This window comes from Esox lucius, chromosome 20 (genome assembly GCF_011004845.1).
Source record: "Esox lucius isolate fEsoLuc1 chromosome 20, fEsoLuc1.pri, whole genome shotgun sequence".
NCBI lineage: Eukaryota > Metazoa > Chordata > Actinopteri > Esociformes > Esocidae > Esox > Esox lucius.
The window spans coordinates 28,857,536-28,870,711 of record NC_047588.1 but is presented as its reverse complement, the minus strand read 5'-3'; the positions used below and the strand labels follow the sequence as shown (position 1 = coordinate 28,870,711).

General features: G+C 45.2%; 1 protein-coding gene across 2 annotated transcripts in view; it reads left to right on the top strand.

Moving 5' to 3' along the window:
- LOC105024486 (nuclear pore membrane glycoprotein 210) overlaps window positions 1–13,176 on the top strand; it is a 34,126-nt gene that overhangs the window by 9,289 nt on the left and 11,661 nt on the right. For both annotated transcript variants that reach the window (XM_029115904.2, XM_029115903.2), the window contains exons 14-22: window positions 1,285–1,430; window positions 1,630–1,842; window positions 2,020–2,223; window positions 6,777–6,963; window positions 8,086–8,156; window positions 8,296–8,400; window positions 11,526–11,627; window positions 11,812–11,940; window positions 12,023–12,150. In XM_029115904.2, the coding sequence (XP_028971737.2) occupies window positions 1,285–1,430; window positions 1,630–1,842; window positions 2,020–2,223; window positions 6,777–6,963; window positions 8,086–8,156; window positions 8,296–8,400; window positions 11,526–11,627; window positions 11,812–11,940; window positions 12,023–12,150 (1,285 nt within the window). The remainder of the gene's footprint in view (window positions 1–1,284; window positions 1,431–1,629; window positions 1,843–2,019; window positions 2,224–6,776; window positions 6,964–8,085; window positions 8,157–8,295; window positions 8,401–11,525; window positions 11,628–11,811; window positions 11,941–12,022; window positions 12,151–13,176) is intronic.

The following is a 13,176-nucleotide window of genomic DNA, read 5'->3' as shown; positions in this document are numbered from 1 at the left end:
TATGTGTATTGGGTTTCATTTAAGTACTCCTATAGGTGGACTGTAGAGACTGGAGGGTGGAGGACTGTAGAGACTGGAGGGTTTAGGACTGTAGAGACTGGAGGGTGGAGGACTGTAGAGACTGGAGGGTTTAGGACTGTAGAGACTGGAGGGTGGAGGACTGTAGAGACTGGAGGGTTTAGGACTGTAGAGACTGGAGGGTGGAGGACTGTAGAGACTGGAGGGTTTAGGACTGTAGAGACTGGAGGGTGGAGGCCTGATGGACTGTAGTGCAGGAGGGTGGAGGCCTGATGGACTGTAGTGACAGGAGGGTGGAGGCCTGATGGACTGTATAGACAGGAGGGTGGAGGCCTGATGGACTGTAGAGACAGGAGGGTGGAGGCCTGATGGACTGTAGTGACAGGAGGGTGGAGGCCTGATGGACTTTAGTGACAGGAGGGTAGAGGACTGTAGAGACTGGAGGGTTTAGGACTGTAGAGACTGGAGGGTTTAGGACTGTAGAGACTGGAGGGTGGAGGACTGTAGAGACTGGAGGGTTTAGGACTGTAGAGACTGGAGGGTGGAGGACTGTAGAGACTGGAGGGTGGAGGCCTGATGGACTGTAGTGCAGGAGGGTGGAGGCCTGATGGACTGTAGTGACAGGAGGGTGGAGGCCTGATGGACTGTAGAGACAGGAGGGTGGAGGCCTGATGGACTGTAGAGACAGGAGGGTGGAGGCCTGATGGACTGTAGTGACAGGAGGGTGGAGGCCTGATGGACTTTAGTGACAGGAGGGTGGAGGCCTGATGGACTGTAGTGACAGGAGGGTGGAGGACTGTAGAGACTGGAGGGTTTAGGACTGTAGAGACTGGAGGGTGGAGGCCTGATGGACTGTAGTGACAGGAGGGTGGAGGCCTGATGGACTGTAGTGCAGGAGGGTGGAGGCCTGATGGACTGTAGTGACAGGAGGGTGGAGGCCTGATGGACTGTATAGACAGGAGGGTGGAGGCCTGATGGACTGTAGAGACAGGAGGGTGGAGGCCTGATGGACTGTAGTGCAGGAGGGTGGAGGCCTGATGGACTGTAGAGACTGGAGGGTGGAGGATTGTAGAGGCAGGAGGGTGGAGGCCTGATGGACTGTAGTGCAGGAGGGTGGAGGCCTGATGGACTGTAGTGACAGGACAGTGGAGGCCTGATGGACTGTAGTGCATGAGGGTGGAGGCTTGATTGAGTGAGACATTTCTAACTAAGCGTTAGTAGGTTAGTATGGCTAGACTGTAAAACTAGTATTTTTCATTCCTGTAGGGTCTGTGGGTCCAGGCCCAGGGTTTTGTGGAGGACTGCTGCTGGAAGCCGTGGGCCAAGGCCACACCCTTGTCAGCATCACCATGGAAACAGAACACCACAAAATCACTTCCATGTTAAGGCTCGTTGCCTATAGTCCCCTGAAGGTGTGTGTATAGTTGTTATTGTATTTGCAGGAAAGAGGTGTGTGTGGTTTCTAATGTATACCATATTCTAACCATTTTGCTCTGCCCTCCTCTGTATACATGCTGTTCGGTCTGGTAATAGGGTTTTCTGTACATATACCAGGAATTATGTCTCTGCCTCTTAACTCTTTAACTTCTAGTCCCCCCTCCCCCTCCACAGGCCTTGGTGTCAGATGTGGTCTTGTCTCTGGGTGCTTCCCGTCTTGTTGTCTTTGAAGGGGGTCCGCAGCCCTGGTCCCATGCTCCCGGACGTTTCCACAGTGAGGGCCGTGCTGAGGGGAAGGGGCTGACTGTGGAGGCTGTTAGCCTATCAGAACCCGGGAGAGCCCAGCAGCACACCTTCAGGGTCACCTGCCACACCCTGGGGGAGAATGTGAGTGGGAGGGGACTTTAATAGCACATATTGTTATTTTTTCAGATTGGTTTTCCAAATCCATGTGTTGTCAGTTAACAAGTATAATATTTAATTGAAATCTGAAGTCTTCACATCAGGACTGATTCTGTCTTTGAACGTGCGTGTGTGTGTGTGTGTGTGTGCGTATGTGTGCAGTGGTTGGTGTTCAGGTGTGGGAACTCTCCAGGCTCTCTGAACCAGGAGCCTGGAGAGGCAGTGGAGGAGAGCAGAGTGAGAGTTGACTGCAGCACCCCAGCCACTCTGTCTCTTTCACTACTTCCTTCCACCTCCTCTCCTCTCTCAATCCCTCCATCCCACCTGTCTCACCCATGCCCTCAGCCCCACTACCCTTCCAGTCTGGTGAGTTTTTCCATTTCTGTGTTTCTCCCTCCATGTCCTACCCTCCAGTGCTTACAGGGTTCGGGGTGTTTTTCAGTTCCCCTAGATAATTATGAGTAAGTGGAGGTGTTCCAGACGTGATTGTAGTGAATAGTTTGCATTGGTCGAGTGATGATTTTATTGGTTGAATGAGCCCTGCTGTCTTTTCTGAAAATGAATGGAGTCATGTTTTGTAGCAATTATTGTGGCCTTTGTGTTTAGCCTATTGCCTGACAACAGCTACTTATCAACATGTCTACCAGTGAAAGGCAAAAATGCTTGTGTTGGCGTAGTGCAATTATATTTTATATGTTAATACCTTATTAATGAAAATACAGCTCCGGGAAAAAATTTGCCCACTGCACCTTTTTATTTCCTTTCCAAAAAAGTCAAAAGGGAAGGTTTTGAGTGAGGAACAGAAGGGTTAATATTAAGAGACCACTGCAAATTGATCGCTTCTGTTCCTCACTCAAAACCTTCCTTCTCAACCTTTTTGGAAAATAAATTGAGCTGTAGTGAAATTTCCCTTTTAATTCCCACCTCCAGATCCAGTACCTCTTGTGGATACAAAACAATGTTCACTGTTTGCAACTAAATATTTCTAATACATGTTCACCTTTTGCAGTGTGACATTTCTAATAAATACCACCAGAGTTCATTTGCCCACTGTAAAATAGGATGCATGGAGATATGCAGAGTTTTTGTTCACTACAGTGCAACTATTTAGTTTGGAGGTGGCTTGTTGTGTTCAGTGTAGTCTTTTAAATCTCTGTCGGTCAGACCAGTGATTGATGAACACTGTCACAAAGGGAAATAAACAGCATGAGCCTGAAACTGCTCAGATTACTTTCCTTATATACTCCAACCTGTGGCCTGTTGGAAGGATGCTAGAGGTCTTAAGACAGAATTATAGAAGTAGGCCTGGAAATGTAGCCACAGAGGATCAATACAGCCCAGATGTGTGGCTCAGAGTGGACTAGCATTCTAATCCACAGCCTCCAGGCCACATAAACCTTGCAGGGGGGGCTCAGTACTGGCCCATAACTATCTCAGCACACTCTCTCACCTTTTTACTCTCTCTGTCTATGTAATGTTTGTAGACAGAAGAACAATAGCTTTATAAGAACAAAACAAACAAACCTGTGGAGTCCATAGCTGGTGTTTCCCCCTTATTTGCTGAAATAATTTAGCAATATATATTTTTTGTATCTATGTAGCCTGGCTATTTCTTCTTCTCTTACATTGACTGGGTGAAATGCTTGCCCGTTCTTTTTTATTCTTCTGTTTTGTTTATTTTAATTTATAAATGGTTTCAAATTTAAAATAAATATATATCCATGTGTCCAAATATATATAAAAAAAACAAAGGACAACTTTCCCGGTTGTGCACTAACTTATTCACATTACTGTATTTTCTCACTTATCCTTGTACATTGTAGATCCAGAATTCACAAACAATTTATAGGCCCACTCTGAGGCATACTATAGGTCCGCTCGGAAGCATAGGTCTACTCTGTAAGTCTGCTCTGAGACATACTGTAGGTCCACTCTGAGGCATAGGTCTACTATCGAAGTCTACTCTGAAGCATAGGTCTACTCTGTAAGTCTGCTCTGAGGCATAGGTCTACTCAGTAAGTCTTCTCTGAGGCATAGGTCTACTCTGTAAGTCTACTCTGAGGCATAGGTCTACTTCTTTAGGCCGGGGTTGAACATGTCCTACATAAGCGTTTAGCTGTAAGATGGCAAATGGAAAAGGAAAATAATGGACTTGTGATTAAGAAAATAAATAAAATAGCTCCCAAATGCACAAATATGTATATTCAGGCTATTCATCTATACATTGTTATTTAGTTCCTTACTCTGAAAATAGTATGACTCTGTTCCAACAGAAACTGTTATCTATGCTTCAGTTTCCTTTAAACTGTCTTTGCAAACATCAGGTAATTTTAGCTTCAACTAGCTGAAAGTTAATGGAAGTTGTGGTGGCATGTTTTACAAAAACTCTGAAAAACACCTGAAATCAACTGTATACTTAATTTAAAGGTGTTTTGACCCCCATTACTTCCATTGATTTCTAGTTAGCGCCTGTTAAAGTTTGATGTATTTTGCCACAGTTGTTTATAGAAATCTAAACCATGCATTACATTTTCTCTCATAACCTTTTTTTTCTCTTCTAATTTCCTTTCACCCATATACTATCAGGGTGATGAACCACCTAACATCAGGTCCTTTAACTGAATGGTGACCACAAACCTGCAGTAACATCTTCATGTAGTGTTTCTTCTAACCATGGTGTATTGCCCTCTCTTTAATTCAGTTCCGAATGTGGTTCAGGTTGACACTCCTTCTCTGTGTTCCTGTCTCAGAACCCCCCCGCGGGACTCTGCAATAGCATCACCGCCCATTTCCACATGAAAAACTGTCCACCTCCTGTTACTCAGCACCTTGTCTGTCACTCACTTTCTCCCTCTCTCTTTCCGTCTCGGCCACCCTCGTTATCCTCCCCTATTTCCTCCCCCCACTCCTTGCTTGCGGTTTGCCTTAGAATTGATGGTCTACATAGCAACTCCTCTGTCTGTCTCCACGACCCCATTTGTGTGAAAGGGGGATTTTCCACAGAGTAAAAGGGAAGATGCATGTCACACGCACACAAACACATACGCGCACAAGCAAACCTGTTTGTAACTGCAATCAGGGCCTTTCTTTCACAGATTACTTGTGCAAGTTGTAGGGGAGAAAGCACAACAAATTGGGCTTGAAATAGAACGGTAGTTCATTATCTGTTTTGGTTGTGTATCTAATATCAATCAATCAATCAATCAATCAAATTTATTTATAAAGCCCTTTTTACAACAGCAGTTGTCACAAAGTGCTTTACAGAGACACCCGGCCTTAAATCCCAAGGAGCAAACAACAGTAGTGTTGAATTTCAGTGGCTAGGAAAAACCCCCTAAGAAGGTCGAATTTTAGGAAGAAACCTAGAGAGGACCCAGACTCAGGGGGGTGACCAGTCCTCTGGCTGTGCCGGGTGAGATATTAAAACATTTCTTTGGGCTAAATCCAGAGTCTGTTTGAATTTAGACTAGGTCAGAAGTATGACCAGGTGGACAAGGACAGGGACAGCAACGGGCCCCCCAAACCAGGTAATTCGCAGATGTGGACCAGGACCTCATCTCCTCCTAAAATTTTAAACTGGAGGAGACTGAAAAAAAGTTAGTAGTGCATTCCTCATATCCCCCAGCACGTTAATATAGCAGCGTAACACCTTGGAACTGAAACGGGGGCTCCGGTGACACTGTGGCCCTACCCGGGGGAGGCCCCGGACAGGGCCCAACAGGCAGGAAATCAATCCAACCACATTGCCAGGCATCAACCAAAGGGACACCCACCAACCGCAACCCCCCCCTAATACACGATCATGTGATGGCAGTGAGTTACCCCTGAGGAGGACCTAATGCCAAGACATGTGAAGTAGTGATGTGCATGTCTCCAATAAATGGTTTAACTAATACGTGGCGTTGTTGTTGGACAGTCTCTCACATTACCGTAGAATCATATTTTCCCACTCTTCTTGCTTGTTTGGATTATTGTCTTGCTGCATGACCCAGGTGCTCTTCAGCTTCATATTACAGACGTTCTCCTATAGAATTCACTGAGAGTTCATGGTTCCTTCACTGATGGCAAGTCTCCCAGCTACTTATGCAACAAAGCATCCCCAAAACATCCCACTACCACCTCCATGCTTGACCTGAAACTAGACTTCCGTACTGAAAAACCCACAACTATCCATGTGTTAAAGCAGTTCTGCAGAGAGGATTGGGACAGATTTCTTCCCAAGTAAATTGAGGTTGATTAATAACTAGTTGCAGTCATTGCACACAGGGCAATAAATAAATGAATGAAATAAAGATACAAATCTTGTTTTGTTCAGTTGGTTTCCTTTTATTTAATATAGTGTTTTGTTTTAAGATATGAAATTATGCAAAGATGTGGAGCAAGTCGGCATCCAAATGAGGAAATACCGTTCCAGGACACTGCGCATGCAAAGCTCCATTTAGATTAAAGTATGAAACTTAATTTGAAACTGACAGCCTCTCAGTCTAGTAGTTATATTGCAGCAATGTTCAGGCTTCTATCACACAAACACACACGCACACAGTACCACAGACACACAAACACCACTCAGTCCTTGTTGTTTAGAGGGATGACCCTAATAGATGGTTCACCAAGTAGCTCTGATATACCAAAACACCCCTCTGGCAGATGGTGTTTCCCTCTCTGCCTTGTTTTGTAACAACCTCTCTCTAACACAGACTATCTGTTGTCATGTTGTGTGTACAGTACCAGTCATAGGTTTGGAAATGCCTACTCATTCAAGGGTATTTCTTTATTTGTACTATTTTCCACATTGTAGTATACTCTTTTGACAGGTACTGTATGTTTGGGGACATGAGTGTAATTGGTAAAGGCCAGGAATGGGAATCCTCACTGTGTCTCTTCTCATCCCCTGTGTTCTTTCCCGTCCTTCCTTCCAGTGGTCTTTGTCCTGTAGCAGAAATTCGTTACTTCAGTTAGCAGTGTTTGACCACCGGGGGGTGCAGTTTGACAACTTCAGCTCCTGCTCGGTTAACTGGTTGTCTTCCAACTCCTCCCTGCTATCCCTGTCCACACACATGGGCCTAGTGGACACTCAGACATCCAGCAGACACAGCAAACTACACGGTCAGTTTGTTACTGTTCAAACTACACGGTCAGTTTGTTACTGTTCAAACTACACGGTCAGTTTGTTACTGTTCAAACTACACGGTCAGTTTGTTACTGTTCAAACTACACGGTCAGTTTGTTACTGTTCAAACTACACGGTCAGTTTGTTACTGTTCAAACTAAACTGTCAGTTTGTTACTGTTCAAACAACGCGGTCAGTTTGTTACTGTTCAAACTACGCGGTCAGTTTGTTACTGTTCAAACTACATGGTCAGTTTGTTACTGTTCAAACTACATGGTCAGTTTGTTACTGTTCAAACTACGCGGTCAGTTTGTTACTGTTCAAACTACATGGTCAGTTTGTTACTGTTCAAACTACGCGGTCAGTTTGTTACTGTTCAAACTACACGGTCAGTTTGTTACTGTTCAAACTACACGGTCAGTTTGTTACTGTTCAAACTACATGGTCAGTTTGTTACTGTTCAAACTACATGGTCAGTTTGTTACTGTTCAAACTACATGGTCAGTTTGTTACTGTTCAAACTACATGGTCAGTTTGTTACTGTTCAAACTACACGGTCAGTTTGTTACTGTTCAAACTACACGGTCAGTTTGTTACTGTTCAAACTACGCGGTCAGTTTGTTACTCTTCAAACTACGCGGTCAGTTTGTTACTCTTCAAACTACGCGGTCAGTTTGTTACTCTTCAAACTATGCGGTCAGTTTGTTACTCTTCAAACTATGCGGTCAGTTTGTTACTCTTCAAACTATGCGGTCAGTTTGTTACTCTTCAAACTACGCGGTCAGTTTGTTACTGTTCAAACTACATGGTCAGTTTGTTACTGTTCAAACTACATGGTCAGTTTGTTACTGTTCAAACTACATGGTCAGTTTGTTACTGTTCAAACTACATGGTCAGTTTGTTACTGTTCAAACTACATGTCCAGTTTATTACTGTTCAAACTACACAGAAAAAAAACTACTCTTAGAGAAACACTTAGATAAAAATATTGGTCCTGATAAGTAATGAAGTGTGAGGGAATCACACTGACAAGCTGTGTTGTGCCACAACAATGTTCAGAGGTGGTAATGTATGTCTATGCATGTAACATGTTATGATTAGTTGTCTCTGTGTCACAGGTCGTCAGGTACTCCACGCCCATGATCACACAGGGACTGTCACCATCACTGTGGCCCTTACAGCTGCACAAGTAACTGTTGGTGTGTGTGTGATACATCTGTGTGTGGGTGTCTGTTTGTTATCACTGTTTGTGTGTGTGTGAGATACATCTATGTGTGTGTGCGTGTGTGTGTGTGTAATCACTGTTTGTGTGTGTGTATGTGTTGTAGGAGTTATGGGTCACACCACTGACTGCCTCTTTGAATCTGAAACTGGTGGAGGACGTGCAGTGGGACAAACGTGCTATAACCCTCTATAACCACCCTGATGTCACTGTGAGTGTTATAAGTCTCTGTAATCACTCAGACATTACTGTTAGTGTTATAACCATCTATAACCACCCTGATGTTACTGTGAGTGTTATAACCCTCTATATCTACTCTGATGTTACTGTGAGTGTTATAACCCAATATAATCATCCTGATATCACTGTGAGTGTTATAACCATCAATAACCACCCTGATGTTACTGTATTATTTCCCTCTGTAACTACCCTGCTGTTAATGTGAGTGTTGTTTATAACCATCTATAACCACCCTGATGTTACTGTGAGTGTTATAACCCTCTATATCTACTCTGATGTTACTGTGAGTGTTGTAATCCTCTATAATCATCCTGATATTCATGGCTGATAGCGCTCCGGCGCCACGCCGGATTTCCGGCGTACAGATGTGTCTGCGAAAAAAATAAATAAATCAGTTTCGCGTTCGCGTGATCTGACAATTCCCAAGATCTGAGTGGCGCTTTCACTAAACCACACCAGTAAGCCTACTTCAGCCAATCGGTAATAGGGTAGGGGCTGGTCTTGGGTTTTGGCCAATCAGATTGATTCAGCTGTCACTCCACGTGCGAATTTGTTTTGTTTCCCACACTGGCAGCGCGAAACGCGAAAAGTCATGGAGCGCAACTTTATGAAGCCAGGGGAAGACACCAAACTCGTCGATAAAGGCATAAAGAATAAATGGCGCTGGTCTTGGATAGAGGAGGTGGTTAGAGACGAAAAGCCCTTTGGAAGCTGGTGTCAAAAACTCCGGCAAGCAGGAGCATGTTTCTGCACTTTGTGGAAAATATTATATGGTACTAGCGGGGAAAAAGTGCTGCCACGGCACGAGTTAGACCCTAGTCATCAAGCAGCTGTCCGAGCAATTCAACACACCTCACGTTTGCCGGGGGCAACAGCCACAGCAGATATCCGAGCCTCGATGACCGATCGCGTGGCTGATTTAAAAATTCGCTTGTGCTCCTTCATTGCCGAGTTTGATCTGTCGTTTACAATCGCTCGTCCACTCGTCACTTTCTGTCAGAAATTAGCGGAGGATAAACTCGCTCTCACGCATCTGTCTGTCTCGAGGCAGCATGCGGGCTATCTTATTACACACAGCATCTCGCCAGAATTTAAAAGAAATCTGTCCGACAAGCTTAAGAATAACATGTTTTCACTTAACATTGATGAGGCCACGGACAAAAGCATGGATATTATAATTATAAGTATTATAATTGCCACCCACTGACCTTTCTTAATATGGCTGTAGTATCTGTAGTCTCAGTATGCTATACAAGCAATAAGTATGCAGGTAAGTGACTGTATAAATAAGTAAGATAAGTAAAAGCAGGGATGGATTAATGAACAGGCCCAGGGTTCCAGGAGCTCTGGTGCTCTACAAAAAGGTGCTACTGTAATATAGGCTTGTATTGGGTTTGTTCATCTCATGTCTGAATGATGTCCATTTATATCCACAAAAGTCACCAGAATCTATAATATTTAATAATAATTTAAGGCACTATTTATCAAAATGTTCTTCCAGGGGAGCACACCCCTGGATCCCGCTTGACAGTTATGTTGATCAGGGCATATATCTTGGCTTAGAGGCCCGCTTACCTCCCAGGGAAAAAAGGCTCAGGCTCAGGATTTTTTTCTACTATCACCCCTGTGATATTACTGTGAGTGTTATAACCATCAATAACCACCCTGATGTTACTGTACGTGTTAAAACCCTCTATAACTGCTCTGCTGTTAATGTGAGTGTTATAACCACCCTGATGTTACTGTCTGTTATAGCCATTTATAACCACCATGACATTACTGAGTGTTATAAGTGTCTATAACCATCCTGATGTTACTGTGAGTGTTGTAACTGTCTGTTACCATCCAGGGAGGTTACCATGGCATCCAGAGATTAACCTGGCATTCAGAGATTAACCTGGCCTTCTGTAGTAAACATGGCATCCAGAAATTAACCTAGCTTTCTAATGTTAAACTAGCGTCCTGTAGTTAACCTGGCATCCTGAGGTTAACTTGGTGTCCTGAGGTTAATCTGGTGTCCTGGGGTTAACCTGGCGTCCTGGGGTTAACTTGGTGTCCTGAGGTTAATCTGGTGTCCTGAGGTTAACCTGGTGTCCTGGGGTTAACTTGGCGTCCTGAGGTTAATCTGGCGTCCTGAGGTTAACCTGGCGTCCTGAGGTTAACCTGGCGTCCTGTAGTTCACCTGGCATCCTGAGGTTAACCTGGCGTGCCGAGGTAAACCTAACCTGGCATCCTGAGGTTAACCTAACCTTGCGTCCTGAGGTTAACCTAACCTGGCGTCCTGAGGTTAACCTAACCTTGCGTCCTGAGGTTAACCTAACCTTGCGTCCTCAGGTTAACCTAACCTGGCGTCCTCAGGTTAACCTAACCTGGCGTCCTGAGGTTAACCTAACCTGGCGTCCTGAGGTTAACCTAACCTGGCGTCCTCAGGTTAACCTAACCTGGCGTCCTGAGGTTAACCTAACCTGGCGTCCTGAGGTTAACCTAACCTGGTGTCCTGAGGTTAACCTAACCTGGCGTCCTGAGGTTAACCTAACCTGGCGTCCTGAGGTTAACCTAACCTGGCGTCCTGAGGTTAACCTAACCTGGCGTCCTGAGGTTAACCTAACCTGGCGTCCTGAGGTTAACCTAACCTGGCGTCCTGAGGTTAACCTAACCTGGCAACCTGTAGTTAACATGGTGTCCTGTAGTTATCATGGTGTCCTGGAGTTAACCTGGCATCCTGTAGTTAACATGGTGTCCTGGAGATAACCTGGCATCCTGTAGTTAACATGGTGTCCTGGAGATAACCTGGCATCCTGTAGTTAACATGGTGTCCTGGAGTTAACCTGGCATCCTGTAGTTAACATGGTGTCCTGGAGTTAACCTGGCATCCTGTAGTTAACATGGTGTCCTGGAGTTAACCTGGCATCCTGTAGTTATCATGGCGTCCTGGAGTTAACATGGCGTCCTGGAGTTTACCTGGCGTCCAAAGAGAAATCTGTCATCCTGAGAATGTCTCTTAGTCTCTCCCCTTGTCTGTCTCTCCTATCTCTCCTTTTCTGTCTCTTTCACTCCTTCTGTCTCCCTCTTGCTCCTCCTCTGCTGTCTCTTTAGGAGAAGCTAACGTTGGTTCAGGGTTCGGGACACTTCTTGGTCCGTGTTCAGGATAGGGAGCTGATCAACATCACTTACCTGGAAAACAGCAGTGTTGTACAGGTGACCGCGCACACACGCACACACACACACATGCATATCCACAGTGGTTTGTGAAAGTCTACACTCCATGTCACATTTTGTTGTTGTCTAATTGAGCGACACGTTCTGAGAGGGCGTGGTGTGTGGCCCATGTACCACCATTACACCCTCCTCCTGACTCAGCAGTGTGTGTGTCCCCTCTTAGATGTCTCCCTTGCGGTGTGGCCTCACTTCTGTCCGAGCATATGACCTGTGTGCGACCCCTCCTGACCCCGCCGTGACCTCCATCTCAGTTTCTGACATCGCTGACTTCCAGATAGACTTTGTTGACATTGTGAGTGTCCCGTCATTCTGCTGAATGAGGAAAGGCTGGATTCAGAAACACTGCTGTACTGTGTCTGCGTGTGTGTCTGTAGGTGGAGCTGGGCCACAGTGCCTTGGTGAGAGTGCGTGTTGTGGACTGCTACAGACAGCCCTTCCTGCATCACTACCTCCGTCTGATGCAGCTCAAGCTCAACCCCTCCTCCCCCATCGTCACAGTGGAGTGAGTACAGTCGGGGTTCTCTGCCCCCTCAGAAACATGTTGTCAGTCCGTTACACGTGTTTGTACTGGTTGTACTCTACTAGAAGGGACCGAACATGTTATCGGTCCGTTACGCGTGTTTGTACTGGTTATACTCTACTAGAAGGGACCGAACATGTTGTCAGTCCGTTACACGTGTTTGTACTGGTTATACTCTACTAGAAGGGACCGAACATGTTATCGGTCCGTTACGCGTGTTTGTACTGGTTGTACTCTATTAGAAGGGACCGAACATGTTATCGGTCCGTTACACGTGTTTGTACTGGTTGTACTCTACTAGAAGGGACCGAACATGTTATCGGTCCGTTACGCGTGTTTGTACTGGTTGTACTCTACTAGAAGGGACCGAACATGTTATCGGTCCGTTACACGTGTTTGTACTGGTTGTACTCTACTAGAAGGGACCGAACATGTTATCAGTCCGTTACACGTGTTTGTACTGGTTGTACTCTACTAGAAGGGACCGAACATGTTATCAGTCCGTTACACGTGTTTGTACTGGTTATACTCTACTAGAAGGGACCGAACATGTTATCAGTCCGTTACACGTGTTTGTACTGGTTATACTCTACTAGAAGGGACCGAACATGTTATCAGTCCGTTACACTTGTTTGTACTGGTTATACTCTACTAGAAGGGACCGAACATGTTGTCAGTCCGTTACACGTGTTTGTACTGGTTATACTCTACTAGAAGGGACCGAACATGTTATCGGTCCGTTACGCGTGTTTGTACTGGTTGTACTCTACTAGAAGGGACCGAACATGTTATCGGTCCGTTACACGTGTTTGTACTGGTTGTACTCTACTAGAAGGGACCGAACATGTTATCAGTCCGTTACACGTGTTTGTACTGGTTGTACTCTACTAGAAGGGACCGAACATGTTATCAGTCCGTTACACGTGTTTGTACTGGTTATACTCTACTAGAAGGGACCGAACATGTTATCAGTCCGTTACACATGTTTGTACTGGTTATACTCTACTA